We start from the raw sequence: 12,334 nt of genomic DNA, 5'->3' as shown, positions 1-12,334 counted from the left end.
TGCTTGGAGAGAAGGAACGTCGGTCCTCTGTGGAGCACAAAGGGGCAGGTGGTGAGGAACGGATTAGTAGAGTGGTCTAGCCTTTTTGGGAGAGCTGGTGTGGAGCACAGGAGTGGAAGCAGAGGCTCAAACAAAACCAAAGGAAAGACTACAAGCCAGCAAACCACCACACGGAGAGGGACAGGACTCCTCCACTGAAACTATACATCGTGCATTTGTGATGACACCCTTCTATACGACCTCCCTTGTCAATTAGAAAAAGGCACCAGGAGGTTCAGACCCCTCCTGCCCCTTTCAGCTGTCCTGTAGGGCACAAGTCCTAAAGCCAGTGTCATGGGGCTGCTCGGGAACCTGGCGGTTTCATGTCTTTTCACACCACCACGAAGTAGCCTAGATTGATGGCACAATGGCAGCTTGTGGGATTTATTCCAGGCTGGCCAGGAGAGAGGGGATCTGTGAGACACAAAGATGGGTAGGATGTTGACAATACAGGTAGGAAGGTTGGCACTGCAAACAATATTATTGAAACCTAAAAGTAGCAGGGATGAGCACCATGAGACTGGATAGCACAAACAAGGCGCCGCTAGGAAGAAAGCGCCTTTAGTTCATTGTAATGTGTGCACTAAACCGAAAGCCAAGCCTAACGCCATCAAGTTGATTCTCAGTCCCATAGACCGGCCCGGTCTGGGATCTCCGAGACTTTAAACCTTTATGGAAGCAGACCGCGTCTTCTTCTCTGCTGATGCCTCTGAACTGCTCACTTTGTGGCTAACACCCCAACACCTCACCCGCGATGCCAAACCTGAAAAGTTCTTCGATATTAATGTTCAAAACAAACTCTGCATTATTTATGTTAGGTAACATATGACTTAATGTAATACAAAGTTTGATAATTTGAAGTCTTCTCACCACCATCGAGTTGACTTCAACTCCTAGGGAGAGGTCTTAGTCTTAAGGACTTTGGAGGGAACAATCAGCTCCTCTTAAAGAGATTCTAAAGTTGATGGTCCCTTATTCTTAACAGAATGGCAGTTTGGAGTAGAATCAGGACGAATTGTCTTATAAATTGAACTCATTTGAAAATAGTGTGACCAAAAAGGTAACGATCATTTTGTGGATGCTCTTATTGATTTACAAAGTTCATTACCTACCAACTATCCTGTGGCAGAAAGCTGGAGTTGTCAGACAATCAGCAAAGGCACCCTGCAGTCTTGAAATGTCCCCATTGTTTGTGTGAGGGGAGGCGGCCCATCGGAAGCAGTTAGTGAAGACCTTCCATTTTGTTTACAAACGTCATGCACTATTGCACTATTATTAACCCCACGAGAATGATTACATAGCCCTGAATAAAATACTGTCGTTCTGTAGCGACAGGCACATTTGGCTGCCCACATAGTGGTTCTTGTTGTAAACCTGTCATCTCACCAACTGAGTCAGTTATGTAATAACCAACTAAGCAGAGTTGTTTCCAAATAAAGCATGTGCGAAGGGTGTGAAGGAATTGCTAAGTTTTCATTCTCACTTTGATTGAATTGTGCCTGATTTTCAATTATCTCTGATTTGTGGCTATTCTGGACTATGCTAATATATTCAATCAAATATCATTTGTGGAGGAAGAACTCTGTGTTACAAATACACATATTGTGTATATAAAAGAAAGAAATATTTTGGGTATGTTTGTGCAGAAGTTTAAAAGCTTGGGGTGTGCTATTTAAATTGACCAGTTTTAACTATTATTAGAACTCAAAACTCAATGGTATGAAAATCTGATGGGAATATTTTTAGCATACTATAAAGTAACATCCAGATATCTTTTTTGAAAAAGCTGTACTTATAGACTAAGTGTTTGTTAAGTTTATTTGTTAATTCGATTTTCAAAGGAGCAGGTAGCCTCTTCTTTCTCAGCTGGTGACTTTCTCAGCTGGTGACTTTGTGGTTAAGAGTCCAACATCTCCCCCATAGTGCCAAACACGAAAAGGAAATAGTCATTTTCCTGACCTATGAGTGATGCATACTAAATACATATATGCACACACATATGCGTTGATATTTGGCACTTAATAAATAGTCAATAATATTTTGAAGAATGACACTCCCTAAATTCTAAGACAAATGGTTAAACACTGGACTGCTGGCTGAAAGACTGTCAATTTCAGCCTACCTGGAGGTGCCTCAGAAGAGGTAAATCTGCTCCTAGACTCCCTCCTTCCGAAGCCCTATGGAGTCATTCTATTCTGCACACATGCTGTTGCCAGGAGTTAGAATCAATTCAGTGGCAACTGACACCTTATTAGACAGTGTTTGTCCTTTCTCATCGTTTGATGTGATCAAATCAATAATTTTTGAATAATTAAAAAACACCCAACATTCTATTGGAAAGATTTGGCTTCAGAATGATGAATGGTTTTCATACTTGTAGAACATGGAATGATTTTTTTAGAACAGCACAAACACCCTATTATTTCATGACATCACCTAGCCTGTCTTGTAAGTTGATACACCTTTTCTTGATCTTTCTCTATGTTAGTGGAGGTTTCCGGGGCTGCCTTGTTCCAGGCAGAGTGGATTTGTAAAGCACTCTGGCTTCTCCTGCTGCACTTCCATCATACCAAGTCGTTTGTTACCTGGTCATTCTGGCACGTAATTTTAAGGACTCTATTTTTAACAAGCCCCAAACTTCCTCTTTCTTTCCTTTTCTTTCTTTTCAGTTTCAATTTATCATTCTACACAGATTAGGTGTTGCGTCTTTTGAATTCTGGGCATGGTTTCTAAAGTTTACAATACATAGGATTAGCCTAAGTTTTCAGAATTTGAAACACTTGTGTGTTCAAACATTTATGGACCATATGCATCATCGTCATGATATGCTATATATTCCGACAGTGGAGGAAAACGTGTTTTTATGCCAATGTACATTTCTGACATTTATGTTGATGGTGATTAAGATCTTTTCAAATCACACAATTCCACATGAAGATAAATATTTTAGGTCTTGTCAGTGAATGGAAACATGCGATGCAATTTTATGGTGATTTTTATTTTGAAGTGGAAATCTGGTATGAGATAGAATGCGTCACCATTTATTTATATTTTATTTCAAATTCGCAATGATGCCTCATTAGCAAAACAGAATCGCCTTATTTTTTTTTGGCGGTTTCCGTGTCTTCTCTCATGCACTCAGCTAGAAAGGCTGTTTGCACACAAGTGATAGGAATATTTTGATGGTTTCACAAGTAATGTCCTGTTTCAATCTGTCTGTTTCTCTTTCCTCTAGTTTACTTCTTCTCCCACTACCTCTGAGCAGCTTGCCCGTAAACCACCTGCTTTCTCCTTTGTTTCTGCCACTAATGAGAAAGCACAACCTGACCCAGTTAACCGCGGCTGCACCTCTGTCCTTGAGGAGTTGCATACCAGGCGGCTGGATGATGGCAGTGGAGTTTTGATGGAAGAAACAGCTACTTATTTTCAAACTACTGCTCACTCTTTACCCTCTTTGGCATCAAAAGGCATCTCCTCGCCGTTATCATTTCCCCCTTCTACTCAGCTGCCAGGTTCTGATTTATCCCGTCCAAGGGCAGCTGATCAGAAATGGATGCCTGAAGCTCTGAAGAAGACAACCTTGCTAACCTCCCAAGTTCTTGGCGCCAGAGGAAGTCTGATTCCCTCTTCTCCTTCGCCTTCCTCCGATACGTCTCCCAAACGGAATCCAGCCTCCTACATACCAGTTCGTATCATCACACACTCCCTCTCTCCGAGTCCCAAACCGTTCACCTCCTCCCTCCATGGCTCCTCCTCCACACTCTGTAGCCAAATCTCATCTAGTGGAAATCTCACAAAGTTAGGGGGGAAACCCCCAGTCCCTTCTCGACTTTCCCTTCTCACGGCCATTCTGAAGTCAACCCCTTCACACCAGAGACCATTTTCCCCTGCATCGTGCCCCACCTTCTCTCTCAACTCTCTGGCCTCCTCCACCCTCACACTCGATCAAAAAGTAAAGGAAACCCCACCCACACCGAAGAAATCGCTCTCAAGTTGCTGTCTCAGTACAGGGACAGAGCAAGGGGGACACCAGGTTTCTGAATCTACCCAGCAATCCTTTCAGTTACCCATTTTCACCAAATCTACCCCACTTTCTCTGACACCCTCCCTTTCTCCTATAAAGCCAACTCGTGGTAGCCCTATTTTGTCCCGTGCAGAGAAAACACTATCACCCACTTCTCTGAAGAGCAACGCAGCACCCTCCCTGCTACCAACCGATCTGCTGAGCTCTGCCAAGCGTTTTCCTGCTCCACCAAGCGCTTCTCCTCTTTCTCCTTCGAAGAGCAAAGAGGATGCGAACATCAGGGATCTGGAAGTACCCAGACCTCACACACATCCTTCCACCCCAGCCTCCACGGCATCCTCTTCTCTATCTTCTCCTACTACCCGAAGAGCTACGCAATACTCAGCAGAGAAAAGTTTCCAGCCGTCTCCAGCTCTCTCAAACATGATAAACAGATCCAAGTCAGCAGAATCACAGCTCTTTGGCCCACTGCAGAAGCCTGCAGCTTCTTCTGCACCCCCTATTTCGAGTTCCAGTTCTGCCTCTCTTCCCAACTTGGGGTCTCTCCCTCTCCCTCCTGCTAATCTGCCTGGCCAGGCCCTCCAGCTCAGCTCCTCAGCAGTGCATCCCATTTGTGGCGGCAGAACGTTGCCTTCAAGACCTGGGAGCTCTCAAAGCACAGTATCTGGCCACACTCTATGGGTTGCCACCCCATCGCCTCCCATCTCTTTCCCAAGAACCAAGGAGCTGATTTCACCTTGTGCATTATCTATGCCAACAGATCCTGAAAAGAGGAAACCCAAGGTATTCCTTTATTTTTTGCACATTGCATGATGCATGCTTATGGAGTCTGGGTGGTGCAGTGGTTCTGGGTTGGACCATGGTGCTCACGGTCCGCAGCTCAAAACCACGAGCAGCTCCAAGGGCCCCAAACTGGGCTCTCTTCTCCCAGAAACACTTAGAGTCTTGGAAACTCCTTTGTGGGTCCCTGTGAGTCAGTATTGTCTCGAGGGAAGTGAGTGAGAGAGTGTGGTACATGCTTATTTTCACATATGGAAGAATCCACCCTGACCCCAAGGGGGAAAATCATACTCATATATCCCTTCTTTTCCTATAAGGAATATTGAACATACAAGGGTCAGTCAAAAAGTATTGCTAGACAACAATAGAATCCTTAATGAAAGTATCACAATGTGAGTTCCTTCCTTCCCTGATGGTGTAGTGGGCTATTCATTGGACTGCAAACCACAAGGTCAGGAGTTTGAAACTACCAGCTGCTCCACAGGAGAAAGACAGGGCTTTCTACAAGTTAAAGCCTCAGAAGCCCACAAGAGCAGTTCTACCCTGTCCTATAGGGTCTCCATGAGTCAAGGGTTTCAACAGGATGCCAATACGGTTTTTGTTTTGTTTTTTAAATCAGACTGTGATGCTATTGTTTCTCAACATATGCTTCTACCCCCATATAGGTCTATATAAGTCTGAAGTCATGGTTCCCATCTCTTTAATTCTTACCTGAAGAGTTTTGTGCTCTTTGATTTATAGCATATCAAAACAGTCCCTCTCGGGACTCAAACTGTGTTCCTTTGCAATGCGTCTTGAGTCTGAAGGTGTAAGATCGGGGTGGGAAGGTGTAAGCAGATCAGCTTGTTGCATGTAGGTTTCCCAACGCCTTTCTCACAGGACAGCCTTGCTGTCCTCAAAGAATGAGCAGGTTGGTCACCATCAAGGAGAAATGTTCTTTGGCCCGACTTTCCTGACCCTTTCTCACAATGCCATGTTCAAGTCTCTCGAAACTTCTACCTTTGAGAAAATCTACCCAATTGCACCTTTAGAATGCCCCAAATCACTCACCATAAACGTCTGAACCGATCACTCTGCCTTGAATTTAATTGGCTCATGGGTTCCCTTGGGAGCTATTGTTTGGATTTTTTTGAAGGCACCTTAACAAGACCGAGATGAGTGAATTGCTGATAGAATGTGTGGCAGCCATCAACTGCCCAGACACATGTTTGAACATGATGATTGTAATCAAGACACACCTGTATGAGCTGAAACCCTGGTAGCAATACTTTTGGACTTAGATACAGGGGGAGTTAGAAAGTGGTATATGGGAATGCAGACGTTAATTATAGTATAATCCAACTAAAATTATAGGTGCTTCAGTAATACCTTTGGTTTACATATTCTTATAAAAATAAGTCATTTTCTTAATGAATCATTTCCTTAAGACTTCTTGAGTTCTATGACACATTGCATAGAGTTGCTGGGATGGGAGGGAGGCTGTGTGAGGAATGGTAATTAACTGATATCAAGGATCATGAAGTGGGATAGCATTTGGCCACCACTTGTCTGTCCGTGTGTCATACTGTGGCCGCTCGTGTGGTGCGGTGATACTGGGAGTTATGTCACTGGCATTAGAAATACCAGCAGGGTCACCAAAGTGAACAGGTTTCAGCAAACCTCCAGACTAAGCCCAGACTCTAAAGAAGGAATAGGTTGCTCACTTCAGAGAAATTAGCCATTGAAAATCCTGTGGCTAGCATGAAAACATTGTTAGCTACTGAAAACCACATGATTAGAAGCAGAACAGTTTCAGAGATGGGGCCAGAATATGGGCCCCCTCAGGTTGCAAGCCACACGAAATTTGATGGGGGCAGAGCTACTTTCTCAAAATAGAGTTGATCATCATGAAGTGGCTGGAGCAAAGCCTTAATGAGCCACAGGTCCTTCATTTGCTGATGGGGCACAACTCCAAATGAGAAGAAATGACTGCAAGCATCAATTCATCGTTGGAATTAGGAGCAGCGAAAAATAGGAAGACCTTCAATAAGATAGATTGATACAGTAGCTGTACCAATGAGCTCAAATATAAGAGCAATGGTGAGGGTGTTGTGGGATGTTGTGTTTCATTCTGTTGTACATAGGGTCATTGTGAGTCGGAATTGACTCAATGGTACCTAACAACAACAACAACAACAACAACAACATATTTAAGACAAATTCATATCTCTCTGATTGCAAAGACTTTTTTTGAGGTGAGAGTTGAATGGTACCATTGGCCCGATTGGCAGGATTAGAATCAGCTGGCTGACATTGGAAATAAACTACAATTCTGATTACTGAATAACATGGATCCTATCAGCCATCAAAATATCCTGTATGGACAGAGGAGAGACAAGATGGGTTTACAGTGGAATATTATGTTAGGTTTAGATGTCAAAGACTGATGCCAAATTGAAAACTTTATATTTTCTCTGCACACTTTCATTTATAATTATTCAGTTCCTTCCCCATCTACCAAGTTGATTTCTTGATTGTTCCCCATCAACGTGGATTTTGCTATATCCATATAGGGCAACAAAGAAGAGATTCCTTGGATAGGTGAAAGTTACCTCATTTATATGGATACTAAACATTTAGTAATTATGAAGTAGAGAAATTATGAACAAGCATATATGTATATGTATACATATGGCTTCAAAACATTCATGGAATAATTCCATTGTCCATAATTCAATTTTTCAATGAACTTTCTGTGGGAAAAAATTGAACTACAAAAGAATGAAAGAAGGCATCTTGTCAATTCTCTGAAGCAACTCATTGAGCAAGGATGTGAACTCAGCATTATCGTTGTGCAGGAAAACATTTTGATATTTGCAAGAACAACACCAGAGAACATCTTTCTTGAAGGAAAACAGTTCTAGTTTGAGGCATGACATCTCCTATGTTTTCCTCAAGTAATTATAAATGTGGATCACCCCAGGGTTTGGCATAGTGCTGATGAGTTGGGCTGTTCATTTTAAGGTCAGTAGTTCAAAACCACCTGCCACGCCATGAGAGAAAGACAAGGTTCCCACTCCCGAAAAGCATTACAGTTTCAGAAATCCACAGGGGAAGTTCCACTCTGTCCTAGAGGTTCACTATGAGTCAGAATCATATTCAGGGCAGTGACTTAGACTTTTTGGTTATATATATGTTATATATACTTATATATATAAGTGTTTTATATATATACTTATATATAAGTGTTATATATAAATATAATTGCCTTTATTAGGAAGGTATACAATTTTTCAATTTAATTTATTAGAATACATTTTCAAGCTTAGAAGTACCTTGGTGTCTAATTTAGCTCTGTTTTTGAATACTGGAATGATTGAAGAGGTTATATAACTCTCATAATCTTATGTTGCAAAACAATTCAGCATTAAAAGCATTTGCTGCCAATCACCATAACCACTTTCTGTTGTTCAGAATTTTGAATTCATGTTTTTAGAAAGACTTTGCATTGCATTCAGCAGGGATAGATTACAGACACACAACCACATAGACACACATATATACATTTATAAATGTTAGGTGCTGTTGAGTTGCTTCCAACTCATAGTGATGCTATGTGCAACTTGATGAAACGTTACCCTGTCCTGTGTCATCCTTAAAATTATTTTTATGTTGGAGCCTATTGTTGCTCAAACATATGTGTATATATATATATATATATATATACACACACACACATACATACATACACATGGCTTCAAAACATTCATGGAATAATTCCATTGTCCATAATTCAATTTTTCAATGAACTTTCTGAAGCCTCCTTTTACACGTATACATTTACACAAACATGTAATATGGTCAACATTCAACCATTTCAAAGAGGTGGCATATGATCAAGAGCGGACATCTAGGCTGAACTGAAGTCATTAGAGGAAAAAACAGTCCAGTAATCAACAGAATATCAAGTGAAGTTTCAGCGAAGTGGTGCTTGCTATCCCAAGAAATTTGGAAGATAGCTTTATGGCCAGCAGACTGGAAATGATCCATATTTGTGCCCGCCTCAAAGAAAGTAACCCAACCAAATGTGGAAATCATTAAACAATATTGTTAATACCACACGCAAGGACAATTTTGCTGAAAATAATTTTTCAATGGTTGTAATAGTACATCGACAGGGAGTTGCCAGAAATTCAAGCATGCTTGAGAAGAGAATGAGGAAAAGGGATATTGCTGGTGTCATACGGATATTGGCTGAAAGAAGAGAATACAGGAGTATAGTTACATTATCTCGTGTCAGCTTGAGGGTATTAAGAATGAAGCGGGAGGAGTCTAGTCTGTCAATCAGGTACAGCCTGATGATGCCTCCTTGTGAGTGTGACCTTCTCATGAGGATTCTGGGAACTTCTCTCGCTCTTCTGTGGTTTACTTGTTGACAGACCATGCAGAGACTTGCTGAGACCTGCAAGACTACTCTCTTTTTGCTACACCTTCCTGTTGAAAGCCACACTCGGAGAGCTGGAGGAGCCGTATGGATACCCATACCAGTGCTGAGATGCTTCCACTAACATCGGATCCGCAAGACTTTGCACCCACTGACTTGTGATCTTCCTGCATTTTGCACCATTGCATGTGTTGTAGGAGTTTGAAGAGGAATTTATGGACTCGTTTGGGACTTATGGGCTAACCTGGGACTTGCAGACTTGAGCTGGACTGGGCTGGAATGTTCTCTTAATATGCAAATACTCTTTGATACAAAAATAATTCTTATAGATATTTGAGTGTCTCTGGATTTGTTTCTCTAGTCAACCCGGTCGAACACTACTAGAAAGATGTTTATTTTCATTTTATTGACTACCCAAAGACACTTGACTGTGTGGATTATAACGAACTATGCATAACATTAGGAAGAATGAGAATTCCAAAACATTTCATTGTTCTCATACAGCATCTGTTCAAACAGAACAAGGGAATATTGCATAGCTTAGGAAAGGGTTGTATCAGTGTTATATTCTTTTAGTATACTTCTTTAAATGGTATGCTGAGCAAATAATTCAGAAGCCTTACTATGTGAAGAACACGGCACCAGGATTGGAGGGAGGCCCATTAACACCTGAATTGTTTTGTTGCAGAAAGTGAAGAGGACTTGAAGCATTTATTGCTGAAGATCAAATACTATAACTTTCAGTATTTATTATACTTCAATGTAAATTAAACAAAACCTCTCACAACTGAACCAATAGATATCATGATAAATGGAGAAATGATTGAAATTATCAAGAATTTTAATTGTATTTACAGTTAGTGCAATTATGAAAACAGGAGTCAAGAAGTTATAAGACTTATTTCATTGGGCAAAACTGCTCCACAATATCTCTTTAAATATCTTTTTTCCCCCAACAGTTTTATTGGCATATAATTCACTTATCATACAATTCAACAGTTCTATTACATCAATAAGAGTTGTTAATCATCACCATGATCAGTTTTAGATCATTTTGTTATTCTTATACTCATTGTTATTAACTCCCAATTTTTCCTAAACCTCCTCTGCCATGCCCCCAAGGAACCATGAATTCAGTTTAGTCTCTGTTGATTTACCTCTCCTGGATTTCATATACAGAAAAACATTAAAGAACAAATAAAAAACTACCAAGAATAACAAAAACAGATAAAACCCTAATAGCAAATAAAGCAGAAAATATTAAAAGCTAGAGCAAATTTAAATACATTATAAGGGAGATGAAATGATAGCATGGTAACTTTTAACCTAACTGCATCTACAACAATCCATTTTAAATTCTTAAAGAGCAAATATATCACTTTGAGAAACAAGGCTAACTTGCTCAAGCCATGTTCTCTATGCATGTGAGAGCTGGACAGTGAATAAAGAAGACTGGAGACAAATAGGTTCATTTGTAGTATGGGTCTGGAAAAAAACATTAGCAATACCACAAACTGCCAACAAACAAGCCTGTCATGAAGGAAATATGATCAGAATGTTCTTTAGACACAAGGATGCTTTAATTTTCTCTCATGTACTCTGAACATGTCATCAGGGGAGACTAGTCCCTGGAAAGACATGATGCTTGGTAGCAGGCTGCATCAGTGGAAGAGTGGAAGGCTCTGGATAGGGCAGATTGACAAAATGGCTGCAGCAATTGTGGGGTTGGCCCAGGGCTAGGTAGTATTCAATTATGCTATACCAACGGTCCGCAAAAATTAGATCTGATTAGCTGGCCTCTAATCACATAACAACAAAAATATGGAGTTATTAAGTCTATGCCACAGATGGCAACAATGAACCAATGCAAGCATAATTAATACAGATTATATGCAAGGAAATTACTGAGTGTGTTCAGTGTAACAGGAATATTGTTGTAGGACAGAGTTAGTGCGGGAGGTTGTCATAAATGTCAGTACTGTTGGGAACGTTTAGGTTAGCGTAATGAAGAAGAGAGAGTGAGTTGGCATCTCAGAAATGGAAACACAGAAACAGAAACGTGACTAAATCTTCAGAGGGTGATCCCTGAAGACTCCATGTGGAGAGATACAAACATTGGCCTCATAATTAGATGGAAAGCATAAGAATGATCATAGTTAAAAAACAAAACAACACAAGAAACCCTTTCCCCAAGTGAATTCCAACTCATAGTGTCCCTCTAGAACAGAGTAGAACTTCCCATAGTGTTTCCAAGGCTGGATGGAGTCTTTATGGGAAGGAGCCCTGGCGGCTCACTGGTTCTGTGCTTGCTTGCTAACACAAAGCATGGTGATTTGAACCTGCCAGCCATTCTTTGGGAAAAAGATGTAGCCCTTCACTTCCATAAAGATAATGCTCTTGAAAATGGGGAAGTTCTACTTCTATGGAGTCGCTCCGAGTTGGGATGAATTGGATGGCAGAGGGTTTGATCTTAGAGGCAGACAGCCACATCCTTATTCCCTGGATAAGCTAGTATATGGGAGGAGGTTTTGCTTAGCAGCCACAAGTCCTTAATCACGGCATCGCTCGGGCTTCTTAATGATAGCCATATTTAAGATCTATCAACTGCTTTATGTAAGACAAGCACTATGCTAGTAGAAGATAAAATAGTAAAAGCAATCATTAAAATGAATTACGTCGGTTAAGCTTTATAACCACATAATGTGGGTGATATTATCACTCCCATTTATACACCACGAAACTACAGTTCCCTGAGGAACTTGCCCAGGTGACATGCCTGGCACTGGCAGGGCTGATGCTTGCATTAGAGTTGGAGAAAATGTGGTTCCCCACAATTTGAAACTCAGAAATCCTATTTGGTAAGTATTCTCTAAATATGTATGTGTACATTCATTTGCAGTGTAGTAGAAATTTTGGCTAAAATTTTATTTTTTTTGCTATCTAAACATGGTCATTACTTAAACCATGCTACCAGGCACTTAAAGTATGTCTTCCTTATGTGAAATGTATTTTTTTTCAGGTACTGATAGTAATAGAGACATTCATTCTACCCTTATGAGCCTGGCATT

The 12,334-nt window shown here is 40.8% G+C and overlaps 1 protein-coding gene across 3 annotated transcripts in view; it reads left to right on the top strand.

The window, feature by feature from the left end:
- The window catches only part of LOC101655916 (muscular LMNA interacting protein), a 299,439-nt gene that overhangs the window by 140,984 nt on the left and 146,121 nt on the right, over positions 1-12,334 (top strand). For all 3 annotated transcript variants that reach the window (XM_045294875.1, XM_045294876.1, XM_045294877.1), the window contains one exon: positions 3,275-4,846. In XM_045294875.1, the coding sequence (XP_045150810.1) occupies positions 3,275-4,846 (1,572 nt within the window). The remainder of the gene's footprint in view (positions 1-3,274; positions 4,847-12,334) is intronic.

Source organism: Echinops telfairi, unplaced genomic scaffold, assembly GCF_000313985.2.
Source record: "Echinops telfairi isolate 266 unplaced genomic scaffold, ASM31398v2 ScPeMD7_3533;HRSCAF=4204_1, whole genome shotgun sequence".
NCBI lineage: Eukaryota > Metazoa > Chordata > Mammalia > Afrosoricida > Tenrecidae > Echinops > Echinops telfairi.
The sequence above is the reverse complement of the archived record's forward strand: the minus strand, read 5'-3'. Positions and strand labels throughout refer to the sequence as shown.